This window comes from Neurospora tetraspora (genome assembly GCF_033439725.1).
Source record: "Neurospora tetraspora strain CBS 560.94 chromosome Unknown B0H65scaffold_5, whole genome shotgun sequence".
Classification (NCBI taxonomy): domain Eukaryota; kingdom Fungi; phylum Ascomycota; class Sordariomycetes; order Sordariales; family Sordariaceae; genus Neurospora; species Neurospora tetraspora.
Window position 1 is genome coordinate 196,304 of NW_026944387.1, and position 17,208 is coordinate 213,511.

Genomic DNA, 17,208 nt, shown 5'->3' on the forward strand with positions numbered 1-17,208 from the left:
GTGTGTTGCTGTCTCGTAATGCAAAGATCGCGACAGGATGGCACATGGTGAGTTCCGGGTAAGTTTTCGCAAAGAAGGATGGCTGACCTTGTGCTTGGAAGGAGTGTCCATTGGGTGCGGAGAGCAAAGGAAATGCCGGTCTGGAAGAACAGAGACTGATAGGGTAAACTCCTCCTTCCCTCATTGACTGACGCGATATCTGGGGAGTTCCTTCCCCAACCTGGCTGTCGCAATTGTCAGCGAGGTCAAGATAAGCGCGCCTTCCATTCCAGTATTTGGGACCTTGTCTTGATCCGATTTCGGAAATCATGCGTTCAATTCCGACCAGACTGTTATTTTCCGTAAATTAAAAATTACCTATCATTACATTCGTCTCCTTTACCGTCCCTTAACCTCCTCCGGCACCACAACCAGCGGGTTATACTCCTCCTTCAAGACAGCATCGCACACGCCGTTCCCTCCACAGCTACCAGCCAAGTTCTTCTCAGCCGCAAACTCGGCCAAACCAAGGTATGTCTTCCCATCAACACCCAGCCTGGTGAACTTCAGGTTGAAGCTGCTCATCGGATCGCCTTCAACAGTATTGTTTCCCTTGACAACCTCAAACATGAAATACCCCTCCTGCACTTCGCTGCAATTCTGGACCTTGTCAAACGGCGACTCCCCCGCAGCTTCGTTCCACTCGGCGGTGCAATCGGCCGTCATGTCCGGCCCTTCCAGTCCGGTTCCAGGCTCAGTGATGGTGAGGCTGATGGAGCTCAGACCGGAGCTGCCTGTGGCGGATTCGCTGGAGGGGCGATGCGTCTCGATGCGGGAGATTTACCAGGGGATGGGTGGTTCCGGCTCGGCTTCTGGTGTCTCTTCGGCCTGACGGACTTTGAGATCGGAGGACCTGTTCCCAATTTCCTTCGGAGTCACGCGGACGGGAGTGGACTCGGGGCGGAGGTTGGCATAGCAGAAACCACTGGCGGCGCACATGAAGAAGAGGTCACGGTCAATCCCGCTATCAAGAGTGACGGAGCCGACGTAAAGGTTGCCGTCGTTGGTCAGGCGCGTGAAGCGGAGGATAAAGTTGCTGATGGAGGGCCTTTCGGAGGAGGGGTCTGCTCTCAGGACTTCAAATTCCCACGATCCGTCTTCTACTGGCGTGCATTCGAGCGCTGTGCCGTATGGCGTCTCGCCTTTGGTTAGGCCGTCCCATTCAATGTTGCAATTTGCTGTGGCATTGGTGGCGCTGTTGGGGTCCGTGATGGTGGTCTTGATGTAGCTGATTGTGCTGCTGCCAAGTCGACCGGATGGGGAATAAGTGTCAACTTGGACGATTTCCCATGGTGCCAGTGCATGAGCGGCCACAAAGGTGCTTGATGCGAGGGACAAGATCCCAAAGAGAGCCGGGGGTCGCAGCATGATGGTGGAAGGTCAAGGGAAGCGGTTAGATGTCAGATTTTGGATATTGCATGATGGAACTTTGTCGAATGGGTTGAAGAAGACAAAGCCGATATCTTATACAATTCTGAAGTGTTTGGGTATCGCCGAGGTCATTGGCAAAGACATGGTGTTGTGGCAACTTGGAGGAATAGGGGTGTGTTCCATGAGGTTACACGGAGGGAATAGTGGGTTTCATTGTCCCACCAAATCCGGGGACGTCAAAGCTTTCCATACCCTGAAGGAGCCTCAAATCCGGGGTGCAATGCATCAATCGTGGTTCAATTGTTGGTGTTGAGCCGATAAGGTGCTTTATCCGTAAAGTGTCATGGCACATTCAAGGGTAAGCGAAATGAACAGCTCTGCAACGGGACGTACTTGCACACTTTGCCCAATTCGGTACCAGCGCAATGACATCGATATACTTTGTGGTACATTAAAGCAGATGTTGTTGCGCATCTTCTGCAAATCGTGCTCAGGAATTGTCTTTCTTCGATGGTATGGGGAGAAGTGGTGATTTCGGCGAGTGTCCTTGGGGACTATCGCCGAGGACGACAACGGAGACACTGGACATAAAGGGCAGGCTGCACTAGAGCAAGGCAAGTGGACGAATGTACAACTTGGCGAGTTTGGGGGTGGCTTCTAGTACCGTATGTGATTATTTTAAGGGGGTGGAAGCTGGGGATGGCTTCGTTTTTTCCTGTCTTGTGTTGTTGACTACACAGTATGTCGCTGTTGTCCCGTTCTGTATTTATGTGGTTGCGTTTTGCTTGTGTAATGGTACGTGTATGTATGAGATGGATCACGAATGAAGGGAATGATGATGTATTGAGTGTATTGATTGAGGGATCCAGCTAACGATGGCTGGGAGAGATCGCCAGCTATATAGCTGGCGATGACAAAGAACGAAGGTCTGCAAAGGAGGGGATTCTGGGACGTAGCGGTCTAAGCGACAAACGCCCAGAATCTTCTCACAGTATGATATTTTAACCGGTGAAAATTACGTGCCTCTAGAAGGGAAAGTGAATGTTACGTAAATTACGCAAGTGAAACAAACCCAAGCAAACACTGACGAACACAAACCAAATGTAGCCTTCTGAAAACGAACCAAACCAAATGTAGCATAAAGCGGATTTGCTTTGTTTCTTTTCGAACGTTAGATGGAACCCAGTTGAATCTTTCAATCATTATACGAGAAAACAGAGCGACAGAGGCACGGAATGCGTATCAGTCGTTTGTGGGAGTTGGAAGTTGAGGTTGTTGTGCAGGTACCCGTGCCTGCCGTGGGATGGTCATGGCGGCATCTCAATGTGCTGCCGCTATCGGATGCTCCCACTCTGTTCGATGGAAGTTAACACAAGCCCCTCCTTCCATTTGACGACTTTCTGCCAAGGAGGATGCGAGTCCTGCCCTCCTTGATCGCTCATCGCAGGGAAGGTGATCCCGACAGCGCAGGTGACTCGGTGATGGTCTTGCCTTAAGACTCGGAATGTCCCTTCTGACTCCTTGCTGAGCGTTCCCAGGATGCTGACGCCAATCTGAAAGTCCGCTGCCTTCAATGCTTCGCCTTCCTTTGCTTTCCTCGCACTCGTTGGCGAATCTCTCACGCACAGTATCCCGCGCCAGAAACCTCCAATTTTCTCCTTCCATCCATCGGAGCAAATCGATTACTTCCATCTCCCCTTTTCAAGCCCACTCAACCGCCCTACGGACACTAGTTCTGACCCCGAAGACCGCCTGGTTGACTGTGAAATGGGCTCCGAAAGATCTGGGCCAATAGCGGGCACTCAGTACCTCGCCTTTGTTGCATCTTTTGCTGTGTGTAAGTAGGTATTATCTATCCTCCCCCACCGTCTGACTTTGCAACGCGAAAGAGATTAAGTCATGACTGAGAGCAAAACTCGACGCAGACCGTTGCTAGCACACCAGCAAAGGCAACAATGAGCAGACCGCCCTTGGTTCGATCCTGAATCATGCATCAACAGCTTTCTCGTCCAACGACAAGCGATCCGACGATTTCCCCGTGTTTCAAAGAGCGAACATCGATGCCGAATAGAAGAGCCACAGCCTGAAGAGAGGGAACTTCAACAAAGGGGCAAATGGGAAGACAAAGCTTCAAAAGCCGAGACAAGCCTACGGCGAACTTGCCAACACTGCCATTGGTCCCTTGCCACCGGAGTCAGATCTTGCGGCTGGTTGGGACAGACATGGTTCTTGACCTCCTTCTGGTGACCACACGATAGAGGGTTTGGGCTCCTTGGGTGTCCGAAGTCGAAGCCCGACCCTCAGCTTTTGCCATGAACTTGTCAAGCTGTTGGCCGCTGTTCCCCCTCTCCTTTCACAGTTCCACACTCGTGATGCGAGCTTGGTTGTATCGATTCCCTGGCCCAGTCCTTCTTCCTGCCCCTATACCATTCGATTGGAAACTGTTCTGACCCTCTCTTCATAGCCACGAAGGCTATCCTGCCAGTTCCTCCTTTTCACATTGAATGTCGACGAGATTCTCGACCACACCATTACCCAGTGTTACACCAAGATTGAACAAGGGTATGCCAAGGGTTCGGCGTACTCTCCATTCAGCAATAGCCATTCGCATGGGTTGCGTGTCAGGGTGATCTGATTCGACGACCGAGATATCAAGACAAGGATGATGTCAAGCATACTCCGAAATCCTTGCCGAGACAATCGCTGAGGCATTTATCAGCCACGTGTGAGAAGGTACCAGCAACATGCTGACAGCCTGCTGCTGCAAGCCCATCGAAGCATCTTATCAAAGCGGAAGTTGGACTCTAGGCCTTCATCGTCCTCCTAGAGCGATGATGGGCCTATTGCTAGTCAAAAAGGGTTCGAACACCATGTAAGCACTTACCAAGAGGTAGGCCGAACTCCTAACAGTTTTCTCGTTGAAGCGCTCCAGTCATGGTGATACTAGAGGGCGAAAAAGTGCCGGATTGTTGTTCTGAGATCCGCCATGTGAGAACTGATATAAAACGTTGCAGTCCTGGATTCTGGCAGTGGACGTTGCTGGTTATAACGGAAAAGGTTGGGGTGCCGGAGCATCCGGTTGGCTGTCATCCATCAACAACCTCTTCTTCGAGATTGGCTCAGCTGTCCTCCCAACGTCCACAGAGACAGGATTGTAAGCGATCCAGGGCCAGTGTGCGTGGGAGGTTTGAGTGACAGAGGGAGCACCTGACGACACCTGATGCATGGGTCACAGCCAGACCGGCCACGACATTGACGTGGAACGGTTCAATGCACTTTCTGCGTTGCTCTCATCGTCACTGGAGCTCACAAGAACGACGATGGGCCAAAGAAAGGTTGCGGCGTTGAGGACAAATTCTTGGCGTTCTGCAGTCGCAGTCTGGTTGATGCACGTCAGGGCGCACAATTCTCTTCTGCAGCTAGCGGTAGCTGTCAATTTGGTGGGCCATATCTAGCCAGTAAGACGAGGGTTCTGTAAGAGGACTAGCCTCCCAGCCACCCCAACAGCGCTGTAGACCTTCCTAATACTCTGGGATCTCCTAACCTGTGTATGCAGTCTTTCTACTCCACACACTCGATTAATATAGCGATTAACCTATATTCTCTACATTCACATAACTGTGCATTCTAATAATTAATAGTTTAAATTCGTGATTCTTATACTATATGAATATATTTAGAAGTACGAAATCTATTTATATAACCCTTTATACAAAAAATTATATTCCTATCTAAGGAGTTTACTTCTAAGTTTAACCAACCTTACTTCGATACCCCTTTAAAGTTCTATAAATAGAATAATAAACTCTTAGGGTGCGTTAAAGGTTTGGACCTCACTAATTATTTATTAAGCTTCGAATTAGCCGTTATTAAGCCCTAAGAATTATATTATTCTAATTACGCCTTCAAAGCTATAGCTACCTGCTATATCGAAAGAGTTCGAAAATCCCTTTAACGCTTTAAAGTTAGGGTCCTAATTCATTATACTCTGGCAGCCTTCAACGCTACCTCTATAACTACTATTAAAGATTTTAATAATAAAATTGAAGTTATTAACTAGTCTGATGAAAGTTGGTTAGCTGATATTATTATTTAATTGGCTGATTTCAATCCCCCGGCCGTTAAGGAATACGAATATAATAACACTATATATAATAACCGTTAGAAAACCTACGAATTATTTAAAACTAATAATATTAACCTTCGAAAATAGATATAGGAAATTATATACTTAAATTATGAAGCTAATTCCTTCGCGTCTTTGGAGTTTACCGTTATATAGTATATTCGGGTCTATAGTATTTATAATTACTATAAAGAAAATACTATAATCGAAGCACGCTAACGTTATTATAATTATATTAAACATTTATTAAGCGAGTCTAATAAGAATTCTAATAGAATAAGTAAGTAAACCGACGGCTAGGATTTAATTATAATTAACGTTATATAATATAAAGTCCTAAAAATTGAAATAACCGTTACCTAATTTAAAGATTTATTAAACTACTTAAAATTTGTTCGCCCTAATTAAGTATCCGGAATTTCCAAATTCTTTAGCGAGAAAATTATAATTAATACTCTTAATTTCCGTATTATATTCGCAGACTTTCATTATAAGGGCCTATACAAACGACCTTTAATTACTGTAGTTAAAACTAAAGGGTATAAGGGAGCGTTTAGAATAAGTATTACTTTTAACGGTTTGTAAGGTAATAATATGAGGTAGTCTATTCGTACTGTTGGAAAGGTCTTACCGGACTGTACCCTACCTACCCTATATACCTTTCATTAGCTACCGCAAGGAATTGCGATATTAATTACGACCGCGATAGCAATTGCGATACTAATTGTACTTTTTACAACTACAATCGCGAATATATTCCGACTGTAGTAGCGATTTAAATTCTAATAGAAGTAACCTTGCAATGACGATACTAAATATCGCAATTTAATTTCAATCGCTATTTCAATCGCTACTACGGTCGGAATTCAATCGGGGTCGCAATCGCATTGCATCTTAGTACTGTAGTCACTATCGCAGTCGCTATCGGAATGCCCGGGCGCGATTCCAATAACGAAGTACATAGTCAAATCTAGAGTAATAGAAATAGCTATTTCTAATTGGCTACACGGGGGTTGGGGTGGGTAGGGTACAGTCCGGTAAGACCTTTTTAATAGTACGAATAGACTACCTCAATAATATTAAGTATGAGGACGTTGGATTTAGTAGAATTTATAATTAATATAAAAGGAAGTATAATACAAAAGTTAAAGATTATTCCCTTCGTTGTAAAGTAAATAAGGAGGGTATATATATTATTAAATAGTATTAATATATATTCTGCGCCCTAATTATAGCCGTAAATTTATATTAGAAGCTTAATAAGAAAACCTAAAATAAAGTTGTAAAAAACCTTAAAAATAATATAGAATTAAGAATAGAAGTTGAAGTTTATAAACGAAAATAGTAAAATAATACGCTTAACCCCTCTTTAAATTTAATAATAAGAATAATTAATTCTCCAACGAAAATAATACTTATAAAATAACATTTAATATTAACGAAAAATTTTATATTGGGGAAGGTTTAAATATTTTTTTTAATAATAATATAATCTTGGACTTTAAGAATTCTCTGTATATAGTTAACGAAATCTTTCGTTTCCTTAACTTTCGTTATACCCTATAAGATAATAGGCTTTAGGCTAGGGATTCCTATATTCCTATTAAAGGATATAGGAATATAAATATTATTATAAAAGGAATTAAAGGACCTAAAGAACTTCAATTTAACAATATAGCTTTCTATTTAGATTTTATAGCTAATTTTGTATTTTTCTATTTTTTATATAAGAAATGTCTCTATTAGGATTAGAAACCCCTAAATAATTATTTGTATGCTTTAAACGATTCTTTTTTTAATAGCCTTTCTACGTATTATTATTAAATAATTTTCGAAGATTTCTCTCTAATTTTCTCGAAAGCCGCTTTCTTTATGCGACGAAACTAATTTAATTTGCTAATTAATTAAAAGTATTATAAGAAAGAAATTATTATTTAATATTATTGATTTGGTTATTATAATCCCTAAGTATTAGATTATTTTAGTAACGTTGTAGGGGCCCGCTTTAAGGGACTTATAATTATAAATTGCAACGTTTATATAATATCGAAAATAAAGCGATAAATTAAATAAAAATTTTAAAACTATAATTATAGATTTAGAAAAAGATTCGCCGTCGATTTCCTAAATTATAATAAGAGCTATTAAAGATACTATATTGTTATACTTATTACTTGCTGGTATATTAAGTATATTTAGGATTATTATATAATAAACCGGGAAATTATAATTATTACTTCCTTCTTGAATGACTTCTTTATTATATTCATTAATTAATATAATATTTAACTTAAAGTTACTAAATATAATAATAAAATTACCGGTTCTAAAATAATAAAAAAACTTTTTCGCTTTCAAAAGTATAATTATACAGCCTTCTACCTTAAATACGTAAATATAGAACGGTAGCGTAGAACGTTTGGAAATATAATTAAAGAGAAATTTTAAATACTAAATTTAATATATATTTTACGAAAGATTTATAATTAGATATTATCTTTATAGCGGTCTACTTTAATAACCAATCGCCTAAATAATTCTACGATTAAAAACTCACTTATAAACGGTTTTATATTTTTATTATTTACTAAGATAATTTCCATATATATTATCCTTACGTAAATTAAATATAATATACTTATATATTTATAATTATAAAGTATATATAATAATTATTACTGTTTAAAAGAAGGAGTAGAAATATTAGAAAATAAATTTTAAAATTTAGATAGGATACTTTATCGGTTACGTAGCGTCTTCAATCTACCAAATTTAAAACCTAATTATAAATATAATTATTAATACCCGCAATATATTATTTAATCAAAATATGCTTTTTTTTTAAGGAGGTACTAAAGGAAGTAAAATTTCTATAAATTACTTCTCATAAATTTATAATACTATTTAACTAATATAACTAATCTTAACTAATATCAAAAATATTAAACTTAATAAGTAACTGAATTAATTTCAAGGATACTTAAATATACAATTTCTTAAATTTATTATTAGAATTTAATTAAACCCTTTAAAAAGGAGAGACCGACCGCAACTCTCTAAAACTTTAATTAGAAAATTCAAATTCCCCCGCTAATAAAATATCCTTCGACTTTATCCTTAATAAAGATTACCATATTTTTCCTAATATATTATTATCTACGTCCTTCTTTATAAATTTTTACTTCGATAAATGTACTAAAAATAAAATCTATTACGGCTTCGAACTATAGAATGCTATATTTAACATAGGAAAATTTTATTAATTTATAGTTAAATACTATAGTAAAGTAATTATAAAAGTAGAATTGGAATGCTTTTCCTAGAAAGATAAAATTATTACCCAAAAGGAATTTAATTCCCTCGTTTTTATAAATAAGTTCTAAATTATTTACTACTAAAAATTACCGCCGCCGCTAAAGAATTATAAACTTTTTTAATTATTACCTTTTTAGAAACTTCTTTAAAAAAGTAGAGTAAATTTATTTTAATAGTTATAAGGAAATAGAAATTTGGGTAGAAATTGATATGGATAATTTAAAGACCAAAGGAAAATAATTGTTCGATTATATATAAATATATATATATAAATTCTTTAAAACCAGCAAATTTATCAAGATTAAAATATATTTAATCGTATAAAGAAATTAATAAAAGAAGGAAATAAAGTAAGAAACGTATATTTCTATATTCGGTAGCCGATCCTTCCGTACCCTTATTACTATGATCATATACTTTAATTTCGAATTTATTTAATATAATACCGTTAATACTTTCGTTAACGCTTATATAAATAAGGAAATTTATATATATATACCCCTAAGATACTAAATATTAAATAAAGTATATAAAATTATAAAGGCGTTATATAAATTATAATATTCTCTGCTTTTCTAATAACGTAAATTTACTAATGCATTTACTACCCTAAATTTCGAAGTAATCCTAAAGAAACCCTATATTCTCGTTAATAATGGCGTATTTATTCTCTATTACATCGATAATATTATCTTTACTTTCTACTATAATAAAAGCGAAGAAGCCTATAAATATATAAATAGCTTTAAATAGCAATATTATTTTATTAAAAGTAAAGAGTTATAATAATTTCTAAGTATTGAAATTATACGAGATTATAAAATATAAAAGATTTAATTATTTTAATAATTATATTTATAGAAAATATACCGCTTTATAAATTATAAAAGAATAATGTAACTACCTATTATTAATATCGAACTCGTACCCTTCAAAAATAGAGTATTTAATAAATTAATATATTAATACTTAATTAAAATCGGCTCTATTTTCTATATAGTAATTATAACGCGACCTAATATTACCTTCGCTATAAGCCGCCTCGCTAAGTATAATTATAACACTAATTTAAATTATTATACAGCTATAAATAAAGTATTATACTACTTATAGGCTACTATAAATATAGCGCTATATTATAAAAGCGAAAATACCCTATAAAGTATACTAAATATATCCTTTATAAATAATTCTATAGATTAAAAGAATTTATACGGTTTTACAATTAAATTCTTGAGTAGTTTAATATATTAGGGAACTACTAAATAAACGACTATAATTATATTAACGATTAAAATAGAGCTTATTACCCTTTTAAATATAGTAAAGGAAGCTATTTTTACGATACGTTTGATACGAGGCTTAATCGTAAAATTCGTAAATTTTATCCCTACTATCGATTATAATAATAAATAAACGATTAGGGTAATAATAGTCGAAGCCTCTAAACTAGTAACTAAATTAAAGTATATAGATATTTATAAGTATTACTTTAAATCGGAGGTTATAATTAGGATTATTAAAATTAAGTATTTAGAAACGGTAAAAATACCTATAGACGGTTTAACGAAAGTATTATCTTTATAGAAGTATATATAATTCAAAGGATTGTTAAAAATAGCTTCAATTAAGGAGAAGAAGGAAAAGAAGGAATATATAATAAATTATATTGAATTAGAAGACGTAGAGGAAATAATTAGAAATGGGAAGGCAATATATAAATAGTTTCAACTTCATTCCTAAAAGAGATTTCAATTAGGGAGGTGTATCAATTTAGTAGGCTATATCTAATTAGTAAGACAAAGGTTCTATAAAAGGACTAGCCTCCTAACTACCCTAATAGCGCTATAGACCTTCCTAATACTCTAGGATCCCCCAACTTATGTGTGCAGTCTTTCTACTCCACACACTCGATCAATACAGCGATTAACCCATATTCTCTACATTCACATAACCGTGCATTCTGACAGTAGCCAGACAGCATTTTATCTGTAAGATCAGCCCACGTTCCATCGAGGCGAGCCCAAGGTAACGTGGAAGTCACCCTCGGCCAGGAAGAGCCCATTTATTTTGCATGGGGTTCTCTCGGCTATCATAAACACTGTAGGCTCTCACAGGCTACCCCGTCACCGGTCTCCTCAACCAGGAGCAACCTGAAACCAGAAAAGCATGCCAACCAGACGACGCAAAGGTACCCACGGTAAGCCGGATTTGTGGTGGTTACGGCGCGGCTCGTCCTTATTAGCCCCCCGCGGCCCGGTGCTCCCGTTGCGATAGGCTGCACACCAAGCGACCGGTGAAGCTCGCGATGGACACTCGGTCAACAACTCCCGGTAATATCGTGAGAACGTCAGTCCATTTCCCTTTTTTCCCCATCGCTTGACGGATAGGAGAAAATACTCTTCCCACGGTCACATACTGCCGTTGGTCAACCGGGACAGGGAGAGCGTTGGGCTGGGGTTCAACGCTACTGTGTTTCCTTCTGTTGGGTTCTCTTGTTATGTCCAATGAGGGAAAGAAGTCGGGTGTTTACTTCCGGAAAGTCTCTGGGCGTTTTATCCTGCGATTGTTACACAACTCAATTGAACTGACCGAGTCGATTATCCTTGTCGCTCCCAGCTCCACCGTGCTTCATCATGGAGAAGGATATAAATCCCGGGAAAGTACCTTCATGGGATCAAGTGGTCTCTTCACAGAGTAGAGCAAGCACAGCATTCAGCAAGAGCCGCCACCACAAGTACAAATTGCACGGAAAGAGAAAGATACTACTAGGTATCACTCTACCACGGTCAACCCACCATTCCTCACCCTCCTTGGCACATTTGCTGTACACAATGCTTCCCCTCAACAACATCACTCTTCAGAGTCACATCACCCTCCGTCTTCAGCAGCTGGATCTGCTACTCCCGAGCGCTGGTCCGCTCTCCATCCCATCATCAGTAGACGAAGGCATTCAGAAGGTTCCAGTGAGTGTTGAGATTCCTCCTTCGACCACTTTCAGTTCATGTATTTACCCTTCGTTATCAGGGCCTGCCTGGTATCCGCTGTTCCACATGCGCCGCCAACGGCGAGGATGTTTGGGTTATCCCAGGCCGTGCATGTGGCTTCTGCCGCACTCCAGCCATGCGGGATTGACGGATAGGAGGTTATGCAAAAGACACCTTGGGAACGATCATGGTTAGACAACACTCGCTTTATAGAAGGGGTATACTCCACGTACGCCCAAATACCCTAAAATACGCTATTTTCCCCCTAGGTGGGTCTATGACACCTAATGTTAACTGTTATTATAAAAACTAATTTTAGCGGTAAAATTTCGCACTTTCAATGTATGAAATATTTCCTAGTATCAATAAGTGACACGCTATTATAGTTCAAAGTAACTTACAACCTCCGTAATAAATACTTTAAAATATACAATTTATACACTAAAATAGGAAAGATAAGGCTCTTAGAACGTATATATTATTATAAAGTAAATAAGAAAGGGAATCGCTAATCGCTTAAAACGATAGCATTATCTTTAGTCGTGCCCGGCTAAATTTTATAAGGGTTAGGGTTATTTAGGTTAGATTACCTATAGAGTAGTACATTTTCCTAAGGTATGGCTAGTAACTTCTCTATTTTTCGAGCCGATTAAATATTGTATACTTTATTGAATTCAATCCTTTCCCTTTTAATAATTGGTTTGTTACTATTCCTATCGTCATCATTATTGAATTGGGAGGAGTAGATATTTTGAGATGCTTGTTGCTAATTACAGTATTTATAGTGACCTATATTAAATGTTAGAAATATTAGAAATCTGGTTTTTTATACCAAATACGGCCTGTTTTATATAACAGCTGACATTAGGAAAAATGGCGTGTTTGTAGGGTCGATGGGCGTGCGTGGAGTGTACCCCTTATAGAAGGGACAATATAGTAACGGCATCGGAGTTCAACATTTGTGTTTGGAGTTTGGAATGGTTAAAGGAAAACTGCTTCATGGTCGGATGGCATCTTTGGCAAAGCATCACGGTCGTTCAAAAACCGAGACGGAATCCTGGCGTAGATCAATCAAGACGGTATCGTTCGTGGCGGCCTCTTTCTGTCGTGCAACACTCCTTGACATCTGTCTCCCTGCACCGTTCGGTTCGAGTGGACGTCGTTAACGGTGTCACCCTCATCTCCATCTCATCACATCACTTCAGCCCCGATCACAGCAGCGGCTGCGCGACGTGCCACGGCCGCGCGTACTTACTGCAAGAACAGAGAACTGGGACAGTCGGCTATACCCCGAACTATGCAAGAGGCAGCCTTGCAAGGCTGGACATGGTGTCAAACAAATTCGGAAACAAAACTACCGATTGGACCGGTACACGAGATACACGTGCCGTACGTCAGTGTCTCACAGTGTAAAATCGAGGTGTAACAACATATCGGTCCCGCCTGGGGTTAGTTCAAGTTAATCTCAGTCGTCCCCTGGTTTTCTTTTTCCTTTCTAGAAGAATCTGGAAAGTTTCCGTTGTCGCCTAGTGCCCTTCTTGCCATGCGGCCTCCTCCGTGGCCTTTAGACTAATGCAAGTGTGTCCAAATTAGGCGCGGTGTGATCACATCAAACAGGACATGGAGCAAATTGGCATCTGAAGACAGACATTGTGTTGATGATGTCGTTTCTTTTGTGAATGGGCATCTGGTGCTTGGATGTTAAACGGGCCTTTTGTGACCGAATGGAAGAAAGAAAATACAACAAATGCCTGTCCCTAATATCGTTCTTGGAGACATCAGGCCACTCCGTTAACGCCATTGAGCACCAAAACGCCAAGTATGCATACATCATCCGAATGTGATTCCTTTCTTTTCACCAGCCTATTAAACCTAGAAAGTCCTCCTCTTCACACTCCCCCTCAACACACCCCTTCCATCCTCCTCAAACAACACCCCCCACTTCTTGTCCTCACCATCCTCGCCCTCACAATCCATCGCCAAAAGCCTCGCCTTCAAACTCAAATCCGTCCCATACCTCACTCCCGCGTTCGCTCCAGCCCTCAACAACCTGCGGACCAACTCCACCACATGTTGTTCATTCTGTCTCGTCCGAGTCCAGTAATTACTCTGCTCCAACTTGCCCACAAGCAAAGCCAGGGGGGTAGCACCATCGTCATCCGTTGTGTGCGGATCGGTGCGGTGGTCAGAAAGTAAAAGGGAGGAGACTTCGAGGTTGAGAGATTCAGCGGCGTAGTGCAAGGGCGTGCGGCCGCCGTTGAGGGGACTGGAGGTGCGCGCGTTGTTGTCGGCTTTGCTGTAGGGGGAGGAGAGGATCATGGAGGTAAAGGCGAGGGCGGAGTTTGGGGAGGAAGAGGAGGAGGAGAGGGAGGCGAGGTGGAGGGGTGTTAGGTTTGAGAGTCTTGTGACCTTTTTCGAAACTGGTAGTGGTGCTGGCCATTGTTCGTTGTGTTGTTGCTGTCGCTCTTGCTGTCTGGAATGGAAACTCGCAGTGGCAGTTGAAGCGCTCCTCATCCTTGGCCTGCCCCCAATCGTACCTGCCAGTTTGCTTGGGAGCTGAGCAGGAAGGAAGAGTTCGCAACTTCCCGTTACGTTGGCTCCCTTTCGGAGGAGCACTTTCACAACTCGCTCTTGTCCGCCAGTCAGAATTGCAACATCCAAGGCGCTGAGCCCCTTCCCCCACTTTCCATCGACCCCAAGGGGTAGGCTGGTTTCTCTGGCATCAACTTTTGCGCCGCGCTCTAGGAGGAGGGAAACTGCTTCGGGCACGCCGAGGATGCAAGCAGCGCTCAACGCGGTAATTCTTCCTGGTTGTGATTGTGCGGAAAGGTGGGTTGATTCGAATGACAGAGGGAGGACGGAGACGGAAGTGTTGGGGTCGGCGCCCAGGTCAAGCAAGAGCCGGAGGATTGCCGTCTGACCTTTTGGACGAGTCGAGAAGAGGGGGCAGCGGAGCACGGAAAAGAGGGGGGTGGTCTCGACCGGTTGAGAGCCAACTTCGGAGGAAGTAATGGTGCAGCGCCCATTGATCGGGACCATGTTGGTCAATATATGGGCGACGATTTTGTCTATGTCGAGATTGGAACAGGCCAGATAGAGATCGGTAATTTTGTGGTGGTCGGTGATTGCTCCTGCCGTCTCGGAGTCGGAGTCGGAGAGCGAAGCGGTAGAACCACTGAAGAACCTCGTCACCTCCTTGGGAATCTCAACTTTCCATCCAAACACTCCCTTCTTTCTTCTTCCACCACTTCTCTCCCTCTTTTCCTTAATCCTCTTTTGCTCCTCTATCCTCTCCCTCACATCACTCTGCTGTGCCAACGCAAACACCCTCGCCACTAATTCCTCATCGGCAGCCTTCTCCGTCCTCTCTTCTCGTTCCCTACACTCGCACTTTGGCCCGTGAACGATGATACTCGGCACACCACCAGGAAGTAGTGTGGGTATCGCCAGACTCCGATTCGGCTTTTGAAGTTGCCGGCAGACTCCTTGCGGTCCTTGGCGCGGACGCGATTTCCATCCTAGGGCGGACAGGCGGGCCGAGGCGGCGAGGAGGAATTGAGATGGTTGTGAGGGTGGTGGTGCTTTCTCGAATGCGAACGTTGTAGATGGAGAGGCAGGGATGGGCAGGGCGGGGGAGAGGAGGGTGAGGGTTGGTTTCCTGACCTCTGGAGGTGGTGTCTGGGGTGGTGTTGGCGGTAGGAGGATGGTTTGTGTGTTGGTGGTCTTGGTCATTGTTGTCGTCGCCATTTTGGGTGGTGTGGTGTTGCTGCCTGACGTCCACTGTTTCCTTCAACGGTGATGTCTGGTACTGGCTGTCAGAAGAAGGCAAAGCACAACAGCACTACCGACTGCGACCATCGCGAGATATACCAATACCACGGATCCATCCCGTCAAGGCTGCCACATAAGAATGTCAAATCCCGACCCATGGCGGCGGGCCCGGCGTGGTGGTGCTGCGGTGATGGGTGAGGTGGCACTGCACCTAAGCTGACACCCTGCAGATAACGCTAACGACGGCAACAAATCACTGGACGGCTTCACGAACACCCCGTAACCGCCACCACTTGGCAGTAGCGATCACCCTAATGCCCGCCGCAACACCCGGTTTTCTGTCAGCGATCCCCCGGTCCCGTTGATGCAGCCGCTGCTCGGCCTCTGGCCTTGGAGGATCTTGGTTTTTAATGTCCGCAAGGCGTAGGCACCCGGATTCCGAAGCGATACGAGTGCATGCGAAACCGATGGGGAGATTGGAGATTGCCACATTGGGTCGGTTGCGAGGAGACACAAGAACGGTGAGAAGGTGAGATGACTGAGATCGGACTTATCCATGTCTGGGAAGGGAAACATTCCAGAAGGCATGTTATTGTCATCGGTCATATGCGTCATTGTGCGACCGAGTTGCTTCGGTTGATAAGGAATACGAAGGGAGCCGCCCGTGATGGAGTCGCAATGGTGATTGCCGAGTCAAGTCAACGGTTCGTATCTCGGTGCGATGAGTGGGGTGATGCCGAAAATTCGAGAACCAGCGCGGACCGATTATGCCTTCTCGAGAACTCAATTCTGTGCCTCCAGCCATCTCATATTCATCCTTTCCCAGGTGAGCAAACCCTCCCTTTCTGATATCATCACCCTGACAAGAGCGTCAGAAAAGGAGGAGAGCACAGCGAAAGAAAAACGACCAATCCCCTTCAACCACTTTTCCAACCGCTAACCAAGCCCACAAGGCTCAGCACATCCGCTATCTCTGTAGCAGGGTTTCAGATCCTCTAGGCTACAGCTAGCCGTCAGAACTCAATTCTAAAAATGGCCAGTCGGAGTGGGCCTGTGTCTCTCCTCACCCATGACGTATGGTGCGCTTAACGCGGCGTCTGTCTTGGGTTAGAGGTAAGCGCGAGTGTTTGGGGCTTGGAAGATGGGATGGGGCTGTCCTTATCAGGGACTTGTTTTGCTTATCTTGTCCTCTTTTCCTGATTTCTTGTCCGAACTTGTTCAGTTCCCTTCTCCCACATTGAAGACTATTCGGTAAAAAGGCGCGATATTGTTGTTGTACACGGTAGAAAAGAGTGTCCGGAAAGTCGTCGGCAAGTTGCAGACGACAAGTCCGGTCAGTCATGTCTTGGCGTCAGCAGCGCCAGCGCCAGCGCCCTATAAGGCAGGGGTCGGCCACTGAAAAGGACGGTGAACGACAACTGGACGATAGGATGGGAATTCTCAACAACAAAGCATTCGAATGATGGGAAGAGGAAAGAAGAAGCCCATATCCAAAAGGCCAATGGAGAAACGAAACGGGCGGCAGCCAAGTTGGAACTTTGATGATCTTTTTGCCATGACTTTACCATTCCCGCCCAGGCCAAGCGGTATCCCACGGAA

At 42.4% G+C, this 17,208-nt stretch overlaps 3 protein-coding genes across 3 annotated transcripts; 1 reads left to right on the plus strand and 2 right to left on the minus strand.

Annotated features, from left to right (window-relative positions):
- Positions 1-8: 8 nt before the first annotated feature.
- Positions 9-1,407, minus strand: B0H65DRAFT_526043 (uncharacterized protein; the record flags this gene model as incomplete). The annotated part of the gene is made up of 2 exons (XM_062828850.1): positions 9-429; positions 877-1,407. 2 exons carry the CDS (start codon positions 1,405-1,407, stop codon positions 379-381), a joined length of 582 nt encoding a protein of 193 aa, XP_062680062.1. The 3' UTR covers positions 9-378.
- A 10,278-nt stretch (positions 1,408-11,685) lies between these two features.
- On the plus strand, positions 11,686-11,986 carry B0H65DRAFT_549503 (uncharacterized protein; the record flags this gene model as incomplete). Its single annotated transcript, XM_062829664.1, has 2 exons — positions 11,686-11,817; positions 11,879-11,986. The coding sequence occupies 2 exons, from the start codon at positions 11,686-11,688 to the stop codon at positions 11,984-11,986; spliced, it is 240 nt and encodes a 79-aa protein (XP_062680063.1).
- A 1,567-nt stretch (positions 11,987-13,553) lies between these two features.
- Positions 13,554-15,864, minus strand: B0H65DRAFT_215571 (ankyrin repeat-containing domain protein). Its single transcript, XM_062821983.1, has one exon. The coding sequence runs from the start codon at positions 15,583-15,585 to the stop codon at positions 13,711-13,713; it is 1,875 nt and encodes a 624-aa protein (XP_062680064.1). The 5' UTR covers positions 15,586-15,864; the 3' UTR covers positions 13,554-13,710.
- Positions 15,865-17,208: the final 1,344 nt, after the last annotated feature.

Excerpts from the sequence above, each read along its gene's own strand:
- B0H65DRAFT_215571 (XM_062821983.1), bottom strand. The coding sequence starts at position 15,585 with ATGGCGACGACAACAATGACCAAGACCACCAACACACAAACCATCCTC.